General features: G+C 39.5%; 1 protein-coding gene across 1 annotated transcript in view; it reads right to left on the reverse strand.

The window, feature by feature from the left end:
- Nucleotides 1-1495: 1495 nt before the first annotated feature.
- Nucleotides 1496-13023, reverse strand: part of ctnnbip1 (catenin, beta interacting protein 1) — a 33786-nt gene continuing 22258 nt past the window's right edge. Inside the window, exon 4 of the mRNA XM_026921262.3 lies at nucleotides 1496-3629. Coding sequence (XP_026777063.1) covers nucleotides 3571-3629 — 59 coding nt within the window. The 3' untranslated portion in view covers nucleotides 1496-3570. The remainder of the gene's footprint in view (nucleotides 3630-13023) is intronic.

The following is a 13023-nucleotide window of genomic DNA, read 5'->3' on the forward strand; positions in this document are numbered from 1 at the left end:
TGCAAATGTTTGCACACCCCTAGGACAAAATCAACATAGTTTCACTTTTACCAACAAGACACTTAGGGTGTAACTTTTACACAAGTTCCTTCATTATCCCAAGAACATGGTAAAATTGTCTATGATAAAATATTTCATTTTATGGATGTAATGTTCTCTGATAACTTTTATCCTGACCTTTTGCCTATATAACTGCCTTTAACATCATTAGTATTCTCTGTGCAGCTTTTGGATCCACTCACTTGTAATCTTCAGTAGGTCAAAGGGTCAAGACAAAACTTTCTCTTGGTTCTTTTAAAGCTGATTTTACCTTATGGTTTAATTTCTTGCTGCAGGAAACACACTTTGGTAGATAAATTGTAATGTAGAGGTATATTTTTTATTGTTGACTCAAAAAGCATGGGGGTGCAAACTTTTGCACTCAATGTTACCCATCTACCCATTCGGCCTCACATTTAACATTTATTATTCACAACATTTTCACTTTTATTTTAATTTCACCCTGTAGTATGTCAGTCCTAAAACAATCAGGACCAGGACAGTGGAGTTAGAGTTGCACCATGTTGTATATTCTGCCTGCTGGGTGAAATTCAAATCACAAGCTTGTTGTAATATGTTATTGTTTCTATAGTAACATCTAATACACATAAACCTGTATGATGAACAGATTAATAAACGGTGAAGGCTTTCTGTAAGGAGACTTTTATTTAATGTTTATTTAGGGAAGGAGTCTCCAGTATCAGTGTTTTGTAATATTCAGTATGTTTTCTGCTATGGTAAAGGAAAATCTGATCTAAGAAAAAAACATGCTGGTATTTAACAAAGAAAAAAGTACAATTTGGACAGTTGGTGAAGTTGACAATATAGTGAAGTTTTCTGTAAGCACATATTTATTGAAGAATTATGGAAGGAGTCACAAGTGTTAGCGTTTTCTGACACTTTAGAGTGTTCAGGAATGACTGTTTACAGCTCCTATAATGTAAGTGATAACAGGAACTTATTTCTGTTGTAGACGTTCCACAACATTAAAAGTAACTGTAAATGGTTCAAAAGCATGAGGTGTAGTTCACTGAAAAATTTAAAATTGTAATTATTGGCAAATTGCTGTGAACTGCAAGTAAACCTGCTTCACCTCAGGCCGCATCACACCACCCCACTGTTGATTATTTTCCTATAACATCACGTCCCCAAGTTTTTTATTCCTTACATAGTCTAGAGTATGTCTAGCATCATCTCTTATTACAGTATCTTACTTAACAGAAGCCAAAGCAGATGCACAAAGAAAGGGTTAAAATGTTCTTCTTCTTATTATTATACGCTTAGCACAGCTCTAAAGCTCTGGGGCCTCGTCCTTGGCTGTCTTTGTTGCTGCAGCATCTTTTAGTCCAACGCTCTGCAAGAGGAGCATGTGATTTTGTGACAGACCTGCTCTAAATGATGAAGTGCTCCCAGTTTTCCCAAACTCTCACTAAAATTAAACACTGCACACCACTGGTAGCCTTAACTCCTTTAATGGATCAGCTTTTGGAAGCATTAAAGTCGAAGGACATGGAAGCAGCCATATAGAAAAAAAAAAATGTTCAAACTCAAATGACAATAATGTAACCATCACAAATCAACCATCACAATCGACTTTTACAACGTAAAACAAAAAAGGTAGAAATGAAGGCAAAACTGGTCTGAGATGACAGCGGTAAAACATTAAAATAAGAAAATTTGAAATTTTCAACCCAAGAGACATTTCTATAGGGGCTTGAACTTAATCAAGAGAACCAAGGTTCTTTATAGATACGTGCGTTCTACATGCACTTCAAAAGCTTTTATCCTTTATGAACAAAAATGCATAGAAAACATTAAACACAATTATAAACACATCCTCATCACTGGTGATACAGTTACAGAAAAAAGTGTGTGAGCCTGTAGATGTAAACTCAGAGGAGATTCGGTTAAGGGCTTATTGCCAACAGGATACGGAGCATGACACGTTTTGAAGAAAAGGACTAGCTTCCACAAATATCAAAAATACTCAGTAATGTTCATTGTGGCAAGACTTTGAGCTCTACGTGAATGTACACCATTAAATCGCAAGTTAAGCATGCGTCATTTCAAAACACCAAGTTACAGTCACGCAAGTTAACAAATTATTATTATTTTTTTTAACCTGTATGCACATTAAATACTGATGAAGTCATAAATCTTACGTATTTAAAAGGTTTTAGGTCAAAAAATGGAAACAATCAAAATTTTAAATTGGAATTCATTTCAGTGTAGAAGTAAAAAATGCTTGGAGTCTTTGAAAGTGTTTTAGAAAGATTTCCTTTTTACTACGAGACATTATAAACTGACGAGAAATAACTGGTTATGAATGTACACTCCTAGTTAAAAAAAAGAAAATCCACAGGGTATCCCGTAAGTCCAGCAAATAAATCCAAATAATTCTCATACCAACATGTGTATCTGAGAAAAAGGGTGGACATATTGCTTTGTTTGGGACGTATGGGACACCCTGTAGTTTCTTCAGGATTGTCAGTTATCCCTATGGAGGAACCTTGAAGGTTCTACAACAGAGTGTTTCCCCATCACACAAAAAAGAAGAAGCTAAAAACCCTGAAATAATCAATTATGTGAATAGAGTACACTGATCTAATAGTGTTATTGCAAATCGCTGAAAATCTTTAAGGGGTTACTGATCATGTTCAGTTTTAAGATTAATGTCAGAAAAAAATAAATAAGGACCCGAGACATTCATTAGATACGTTAAAAAAATTATTCTACAATAAAAGACAGTTGGCACAATTTGTTCACTAGTATTTTTTTGTGTCGTCCTTACAATAAAAAAGGTTAGGAAATTTCACATTAATCCAAAGATGATATTACTATAAATGAGTCTTATACAGCCGTTTGTGAAAAACATGTGGATCACACACACACACACACACACACACACACACACACACACGCCATGTCCTTTTCGATGTAGTGCAGTAGCATCCTCAACATCTTGCACAATAATATGATGAGATTACGATGTGAGGATTACAATCTGGTAGAACGTTAAACACACACACACACACACACACACACAAACACACCATCAATCTTGGAAATCTCTACAGCACCCCACACACACACAACTCTGAAAACAACAACCCCGTTTAAGTCCCTTTATCTCCATTCATCCCAGCTTTGCTCTTGGTTTGACCAGACAAATGAAGCTCTTGGTCCATTCAGCCACACACACACTTTTAGACACACTCACAGACACACACACTTTCACACAAAACACTATGGCCTGAAGCATGATGCTAAAAAAAAAAAAAAAAGTTAAAAATAAAAAGGTCACTCTGTCTGACTCATGTGTCGGCCTGCTGTGATGAAGGCTCTGGGCCGCTGGAGCTCGGCTGCTGGAGTGACGCTTAGTGTGAGGAAGAGGAGGGAATGAGAAAGAGCGACGGGTGAAGGACAGACCTGCTCCTCTCCCATCTGTCTCACTCTCAGTCCGTCTCTCTCTCTCCACCACGCAGCAGGCTCAGGGTCAGATGGAGCGAGGAGCTGCTGCGGGGTCAGAGGTCACTGCCTCCTGTCCTCCGTCTCTGATCTGGAGAAGGCCATCACTACGTCCTCCGCACCTGACACACACACACACACACAGCTGGCAGTTAGGAAGGTGACACTTCTGAAATAACCAAGAGCAAAAACACACACAAACACACACACAGCTGGCATATAGGAAGCTGACACTCCTGAAATAACTATAGTCAAGGGCAACACACACACAGACACACAAACACACACAGGCACACACACACAGACACACAAACACACACAGACAGACACACAGACACACACAGGCACACACACACACAGGCACACACACAGGAACACACACAGGAACACACACAGGAACACACACAGGAACACACACAGGCAGACAAACGCAGAAAGACATACAAACACAGAAAGACATACAAACACAAAGACAGACAGACACAGAAACACACATGCACAGACACACACAAACACACATGCACAGACACACACAGAAACACACACACACACAGCTGGCATATAGGAAGCTGACACTCCTGAAATAACTATAGTCAAGGGCAAAACACACACACACACACACACACACACACACACACACACACACAAACAAACACACACACAGGCACACAAACACAGAAAGACAGACAGACACAGAAACACACATGCACAGACACACACAAGACTCGCTCAGACAAACACACGCAGACACAGATACAAAGAAACAAATAAAGCAAAACACAAGCTCCTGCTGAGTTTCAGCTTTTTTTCACAGATATTACTGCCATGAGTGTATAAAGAGGAGTGTGAAAACAGGACAACACTTGTTTCAAACATTCCAGTACATTCCACAGCTGGAGAAGATCATCACCTGATAAACAGCAATAACTTACACTGCAGTCACGGATGCTGTCATTAAACCTGCTATCTACGTTACTGTACTATACCGCATTGTGTTTAAAAACGGAAGCGTACCAGAAAATTCAGGTTAAAGCACATAGTAAGTCGTGATAAACCAGAGTGAGAACTGTAGCAATGCCATTTAGTGCAAAAGTTTGCATCCCCTAGAACAGGGACAGAGAAATTACAGCAATAAGAATTTTAATGTGAAAGGTTTACAGATGTTTTGTCATCATCACAAGTCAGAAGTATTAAAAATATATACATTACTGAAAGAATCTGAAAATCTCCTAGCATTGTGCTTTCTGAATGTGATATAAATATTCTAATAACCTGATGCCCACCCTTTACCTTTATAACTACCTCCAGCCTTTTTCATATCCTCTCAACAACTTTTATAGCCTTTCAGTTACAATATCCGGCCCACGTGTAGCCCACTCCCCTGCACATTCCTCCTGACAGCCAAACCTAGTCCTTTTTCTTTTTAACTCTGCCACATGCTTACTTTCCATTGTGATTTGGATTGCTCTAATTTTAACAGCTGAAATTATACATGAAATTATACATGCTTGGTAGATAAATTATAAAATAGAGGCATATCGTCTTTTTCCTTTGCAATCAATTGCATACATATCCACTTACATTAATGATTTGTCTTATTTCAGCAATAGTGATGAATTCTTGTAACTCTTGTGGTTTAACAAAGATCTTATTTCAGGTGGCATTCTGAAATAATCACTGAGTATAATTTTGTTTATCATAAGCACACACTCACTTTCAGTAAAGTTGTGCAGGAGTGCTTTCGTAAGCCAAACCATAATAAAAATTTCCACCAGACTTGTAAATTTTTCAGTAAATTCTTCATACTCACATGCACATGCTGATCACCTGTAAGCTACTGAGCACATTCACAGCACGAGTGATTTAAATTTAGTGAAAAAACAAAATGACGAGTAAAAAGTGAAAGAGGGCCTCCTATGTGCGATGTCTTCCAGTAATGCAGCTCAGCCACTGCAGTGCACCAGCTACCACACTAACTCTTCCTTCTTTTATAGCGTGCCATTACTTTTTTCCTAATTAAAACGCTAATCACTTTCTTCCAAGTCATTAATAAGGCTCAGAAGTTCTTCACTAAATTTGAGTGTGTGTGTAATTGAAATAAAGTAATTAAAGTTGTCAAAGTAATCTGTATTTAAAATTGCAGTAATTGGTGTCAATTATACGATTTGAAGCCAATCAATCGAGGTTCTCATTAGTATGTCTCCTTATGCAAATTTAGACAAACACAGGAGCTTTCGTAGGATAGGAACATAACTAAATTTTCAATAATACCACATTTCTTGTGTAAAAGCTCCTGCATATGATTTGTGAACAAATTCGATCATATCCGGGTTTATAAATCAGGCCCAGTGTGAGTAAGCAGTTTCAATTTGACTGAGTTTTATATTTCAAAGAATATAGGCCATTAAGATATAACATGAACATTTTATCTATTTATCTATCTATTTTTTCTAAACTCACAGGATAATTAGTGGTTTACTAAATATACTAAATACGATATATTATTCTGAATATTATTCTAACCCTAAATTCTTTCGTAGCATTTTTTACAATACAAAAATGAATTAAAGACAAGTATTCTGTAACTCTATATCTGTAGCTCAAGATCTTTCTAACTCCTCCATCACTGATTATGCTGAACTGTTCCCCCTGCGCCCTTTTCAGGGACTGCAGAAGTCCACCAGATCTCACACAGACACCTGACAGGACCTTTACAGTAGTGGGATTTAAGCTGAACCACAGTTCCTCTAGGCTCTACATTTAACCTATATGGAGCTACAGTATATGGTGCTGGTCCAGATCAGAAAGAAATTAAAAAATAAAAAGTCATAACATATATCCACCAATAGCATTTGACCAAGATGATATATATCACTGAATAACTCTTTGGACAGGTCCATCTATCAGCAGGCACATAAAGAATTTACGCATAGACCTTTTAGCTGCGTGGCTCATACTGCTACAACACAAGGTCATCTACAATCATTCTGCAATAAAGACACATGGTTGAAAGCTAAAAACACCCACAGTGAAATTCAACTCCCTGAATAAGGTACTGAAACATCATTACTACTTCTTCATCTAGAGCCTGCTGGCTAGAAGATGAAGAGTCTCACTTGTGATTTCAGTCAGGTATCAGGCCAGACTTACAGGGGTGAGCGCTAATCAATTCAAATCCCACATCACAGATTCAGTCGAGGCCTGGAAAACAAACTCAGACTGGCGGCTGAACAGGATTTGTAGTTCCAGCTGTTCTAGGATAAACAACAATTTCATCAAATAATCAGCACAAATATGAAACACCTCTTGAGCTCCTGAATGTTATTCTAGACAATGTGCATGTCTGAAGGTTAAGAAGGATGCTGGATATGGGAGAAGTGCTCTCATATACTTTGAGATTTCCACCAAAGCTGTTTGCTGAAGTGGATCTGTCTTTGTCAGCAGCTCGATAAAGCGACTGCGCTCTGTGCCAAGTCTGAAAAAGCTGACCCAAAACTCTCTCTATTCCCGTAACAAAAGTGCTGCTGCCAAAAGAGATTCAATAACCTGAATTTTGGCCAAAGCATCCAAAAACTGAATAAGCTCATATTACCTCAATGGACATGAAAACCCATGATTGCTTTCTAATTAGGTCAGTGATGGTCTTGTGGGTGCACAATCTGCACAAAATATGTCCTTTGTGAATAAATGTCTACGGGTATTTAGTCCAATTTTGATACTTTTAATGTGAAGTAGGCGGGTGTAATCTTGGGTAAAGCTTGTGTAAGCTTTGGTCTGACTTATACTTCTGTACCTGTATCTATGAGCATGTGCAGGTGGGAGAATGCGGAGTAGTAAAGCACTAGATACTATAACAATGCGTGTATATACAGGGTATACAGGGTAATTTCCTCATGTATGATCCCCCAATCATATGACATCTATCAACTGAGGACAGTGAAGGCTGATGTGCTTCCTCAGAGACACATAAAGCCAGTCGAAAGAATCTTTTCAAACTGCTGCTCATGCTACGTCACAGGCCAGCGTACCACACTCAGAGAAAAGTGTCATCTGCCCTCTTCCAAATACATGATCTCACAAACACCCATGACTGGCTAGAGTATCCGTGATTCACAGGAAGACTGAGTATGCCACCCCTTCTGTCCAGAGAGCACAGCCTATTTGGCTCCCAGCCATGGCTGTGCCATTGTTGGGATTCAATCTCCTGATGACAGGGCGAATGCTTTTCTTTTCCGCCACTTGGGAGCTCCTCATTTTTATGCTTGTAACGGGAAGTACACGTTCGTAATCTTGGGTAAAGCTTGCTTTGGTCTGATCTGCTCTGCATCTTTCTGAACTGCTGCTCAGGCTGTGTCACAGGGCAGCACAACACACTTGGAGCAAAACGCTATTTGCCCTCTTCTGCATACATGAGCTCACAGACTCCTGCAATTGGCTAGTGTCACTGTGACAGGGGAATACGGTAATGTCATACCTCCCACCCAGAGAGCATGGATGGCTGTGGCATCGTTGGAATTCAAATTCACAATCACTCAATGATAGGGCTAGTGCTTTTCTGCTGCACCACTCAGGAACTTGTGGAAAGAAGAAACAAAAAAAAAAAGAAAAAGAAAAAAAGACAGCCCAGGAAAGTCAACAGTGCGAATGGATGGCCATACTGTTTATCAGCACACGTTTCTGAGGAATTTGCGCTAATCAATTTGACATGAAGAGAAATTAATCACTGTCAGAAGCTAATTCTTATTTTGCAACCCTGCACTTTCACATTCAAGTTAATTGGCTTTTCACCAATCTCCCCAGGTTCTCCCACATCACCCCACTGCTGCGTTCCCTGGCTTCCTGCAGCTGCCAACATCAGATTTAAAAACACTGATGCTTGCTTGTTAACAAAGCCACATACCACCAAATACCTACATGTGGGCACTTATGAAACTTCACTCTGTACCATATTCCCACATTCTCTAGCATGGCTTGACTTGACTCACCATTTCTCACAAGGAAGTCATGCATCAAGACTCTAGTGGCACCAAGAACTTCCCCTGGCTGTCTGAACAGCTGAGTCACTGGCTGGCTTCAAATAACGGCTGAAGACCTACCTCTTCTCCGAACACTTAAATAAGTTGTAATAAAAAAAAAAAGAAATCATGAACGTGTATTGTTCTTACAGTATTACCTCCTCTCTAACAGGGTTGAACTTGATGGTAATTCTTAGACTCTAACCTATCTGTACTAGCACGAGGAGATATTTCTGATGGAGCCCTTTGCCAAATTCTGTAAATGAAAATATTATTCATGTTTGGTCCGAGCACGCCTGGCTTTTGAGTAGATTGGTGCACAAGAAAGCAAGCGTTCAATTTCTTGTTTTGGTCTAACGACATTTCTTTACATTTATTTTAAAATGACCAAATGGGTTTACTAGAAAACACTGTGGGTGGGTAAATGCGGGAAAAAAAAAACACCACATTGAGATTTTGGACATGTTCACGTCACCCACTCTGCAGGCGCCTGCGAGCTACGCTTTCCCATAATCCTTTGCTCAGCTTTGAAAAGTAGATTTGTGCACGTGCAGCCTTTTATCCTCAGCTTTTACAAGGAAAAGTTGAGAAATCTATAATACTCAAGTAAAATAATATTCACAATCGCAGTTCTTCAGAGTTGTGCTGTTGTATTTAGTTCTTTTTGAGTGGCGAGGTAGGCTGGGGGTAAGATAGATGGTCGTCAATCGAGAATGATTAAAATATTAGCCCATGTCCAGACAATACTTAGGTCACTCCCAGCAAAATATAGCTGGTCACTGAGCAGTGCTTAAACACATTTCTTTCTTGTTTATTCCATTCCTCATTTTGTAGATATTTAATAAAACACTCAAATTAGGTGTCATACAAACATTTTAAATATTTTATACAAAACCAAAAAGGTCATGCATGTTGGTGATTCTTGCATATCCTGGATATGCCGTAATGTGATTAAATAAATGAAATAAGTCAGTGTCTATGTCAGGGTAAACACTGGTCGCTATTTGGCAAGCTCAGACAGACTTCATGAAAAGAGAGCTTTGATCTGAAAATCTCTCTTCTGTTATGCAGCTAGACAGATTACAGCCACCTTTTAAGTTGTGCTTCTGAGAGAAAACCTGCCTTTATTTCTCTACACTTCTTCTATAAAAAAACACTGCCTGGTTTGATGGATCTAATTATGTGCTCAGATAAAAGTAGGCCACACTGTATCAAACACACAAGCACCCACTGGACTGTGGATGTGTGCACACATGTTCGGGGGGGTGGGGGCCTGTTCCTCTGAGGTCATAACGACACAGTTATTGCTTGGAACAGGACGTTAGGATTGGTTGTCTGTGTGGCCCACATCACAGGCAATCATTAGACCGTCTCTTACATGACCTAAGCCTAATAAGCAGGGACGCAGGCAGAGGAAGGTCTTTTCATGTCTGCTCGCCCTGCCTTTCATCCCTCCCATTCAGATCACACTGGGATCCCTTATGAGCTATGACAGGGCTCGGTTCATCAGCCAGAATAGTCTTTGCTTAAGACCTTCATTAACTCTCTTAGATTTAACTTCAAAAGAAATGGCACCCTATAAAGGAATGAAGAGTTAGTGTGTGCCTGTTATAGCTGATGCACTGCAGTGGCTGTGCTGCATTACTGGAAGGTTCAGCATGCATTGCATGGAGGAAGCACACTTTTCACTGTATTGTCGCTTTCAGCTCTCTGTGAGTTTTGCATTTTATGGAATTTTGTGGGCGTCAATAAATGTAAATCAGAGAACATGCTTGGTAATTTATGAGTGATTGCCATTCATCAGCATATGCACATTAGTACAAAGTTTGTACAAGTACAAAATCTGTGTTATGGACGCTTTTATAAATCTGGAGGGAATTTTTTAGTTTGGTTTGGCCTACAAAAAGATTTAAACACATCTTTAATAAATGAGGCCTACTGATACAGTGAACACTCTGAAACAAACAAAGTACATGTTTAGATATGCACTATATGGCCAAAAGTATGTGAACACTTCACCATCACAGCCATATGCGCTTGCTGAACATCCCATTCCAAATCCATGGGCAACCTTTGCAGCTGTAACAGCCTCCATGCTTCTGGGAAGGCTTCCCATCAGATTTTGGAGCATGTCTGTGGGGATTCGTGCCTTTTCAGCCACAAAAGCATTAGTGAGGCTTGTCACTGATGTCAGGTGAGGAGGCCTGGTACACAATCTGCGTTCCAATTCATCCCAAAGGTGTTCATTAGGGTTGAGGTCAGGGCTCTCGTGTTCTTCCACTCCAACCTTGGCAAACCATGTCTTCATAGAGCTCAATTTGTGCACAGGAGCATTGTCATGTTGGAACATGTTTGGGCCTCTTAGTTCCAGTGAAGGGAAATCTTAATGCTACAGCATACAAAAACATCCTATACAATTGTGTATTACAAAAACATCCTATACAATTGTGTATTGGCAACAGTTTGGGGAAGAGTGGGAGTGGTCAGGTGTCTACATACTTTTGGCCATTTCGTGTACTATTTCAAACACTTGAAATGCTGCATGCTTGAATAAACTGAAAGCTTGTATAAAGAGATGCAGTTTCTTGCATGTGAAACTAGAACTATAATGATAACTACTGAGCTCAGTTTATCAGTCATCAAACTATCACCTAAATTTATAAAAATAAAAAGGTTTGTCCTGCTACCTGGTACACACACTATTATTCTACATATAGCCCAGTACTGATCCACTGGTGATGTATAAAGCAAAGATTTCGAAACAATTTTTCAATCTTTTGGTTCGTAGGTCATGCCACAGCCAATGCCAGTATCGCATTCATACGTGTGAATCCCATATCAAAGCGAATCAGAGTGTCTTGGGACCTACAGCAGAAACTCAGTCTGGTTGGTTCTGTGATTATAATGTCTGCATCTTTTTTCCCCAAGTTTAAAAGCCTTAATATAGGGCGTAAAGGCTTTAGACAGTTCAGATTACTATGCAGCTGAAGAAATCAATATTTACTGCAGGCTGTAGAGAAACACACACTAGCTAAACAGAGACTGAAGCCAGCCGAAATGCTCAGAAAAAAAGAAAAGGAGAATTCAAGGACACACTGTCCCCTCATCCTCATGGGACCTGAAAGATGCCTGAAAGCATGAAAGGATAGCTATCTCACATATGCTCTAATATAAAGACTATGTTTCCAGAATATAATAAGAGCTGACCTTTGCATGCACAGTGAAATTCACAAATTTTTCTTTGCACCACTGAGATAAAACATGCACTGTAATTTCCTTCTGCAAATTATCTAAAGCCTGAAGTAGCAAAAAAGAAGTCACTGCATTATCAAGACAGATATAATAAAACCCATGTATTACAATTATGCTCTTTTAGCTCATTTATTTTGTTAGTTTATAGGGCTTGAGTCATTGCAACTCAAGGACTTGACGTTTTCAACAAGCTAAGCGAAAGAAGGGGTGCATTAATTAATCTATAACGAGACACACTGCTGAACTTTTGTTTTGCATCATCTTGACACATGTAGTTCACTGAACTTTCACACAACGAATCCTGAGGAGCTATGCTGTATCACATCCTAATCACATTCCTAACACTTCCTCATTAGCACCCGACTGAAACGGGAAAACCTGTGTTCAGGTGTGATTCAAAAATGAGTGACTTCAGAAATAAAAAATATGGGGAGGAAAGAGTGCTAGATTGTAAAACACTTAGTGTTAGATTGCAAAGAACTTGTAAAATCAACAACATGCCTGTCAGTGAGGAATGAGATTTATATCAGCTAGTGTAGCTTGCTGCGGTTGATCCTGTATCATGATGGTTGAGTAACAGAGCTCATGCTTGCATAAGGACTTGATGAGGGGTCAAACACACACACACACACACACACACACACACACACAGATGGGTGTGAAGGGCATGTGAATAAAGCTGCGTTTGCATTGGCTTAGCTTAGCTCGTCCGTGCCCCTTCCTCTAAAACACGTCGAGTCACAGACACAGCAGCGAGCGCGGCACGGACGTCAGGGCCCTGCAGAGCCGTCGCCTAGCAACAACTCCGGATTGGATTGCATCACCACCCGGCAGGTTGCAAACGCCTATGAACAAACAGCTGCTACCTGCTCCATCTATCTGCTCTTTCATTCTCTATCTGCCACCTCTACCAGTATAATAATCTCTCTATATATCTATTATTAGAACTCGTTCTCACCATCACCTCTGTGTGTTTTATCTATTTGCCTCTTTCGACCTCTAGCGTACAGTAGCTATTCATTTATAACATACTATCTTTCTCTATATCTCTTTCATTTTTTATTTTTAGCCCTTTCACTGAACCCAGTTCTTCAATATAATTCATCATTAAAACATACATTACAAGCTATTTACACTGGATATACTGTGGACGTATTTTCACATAATTCCTAACATAATTCCTAATATTTTTCCCCCCACAATCTCTTCCCTAAATTCAGGTGTAATCACTACAACGCAGCACCGATGA

The sequence above is a fragment of the Pangasianodon hypophthalmus genome, chromosome 16, assembly GCF_027358585.1.
Source record: "Pangasianodon hypophthalmus isolate fPanHyp1 chromosome 16, fPanHyp1.pri, whole genome shotgun sequence".
Classification (NCBI taxonomy): domain Eukaryota; kingdom Metazoa; phylum Chordata; class Actinopteri; order Siluriformes; family Pangasiidae; genus Pangasianodon; species Pangasianodon hypophthalmus.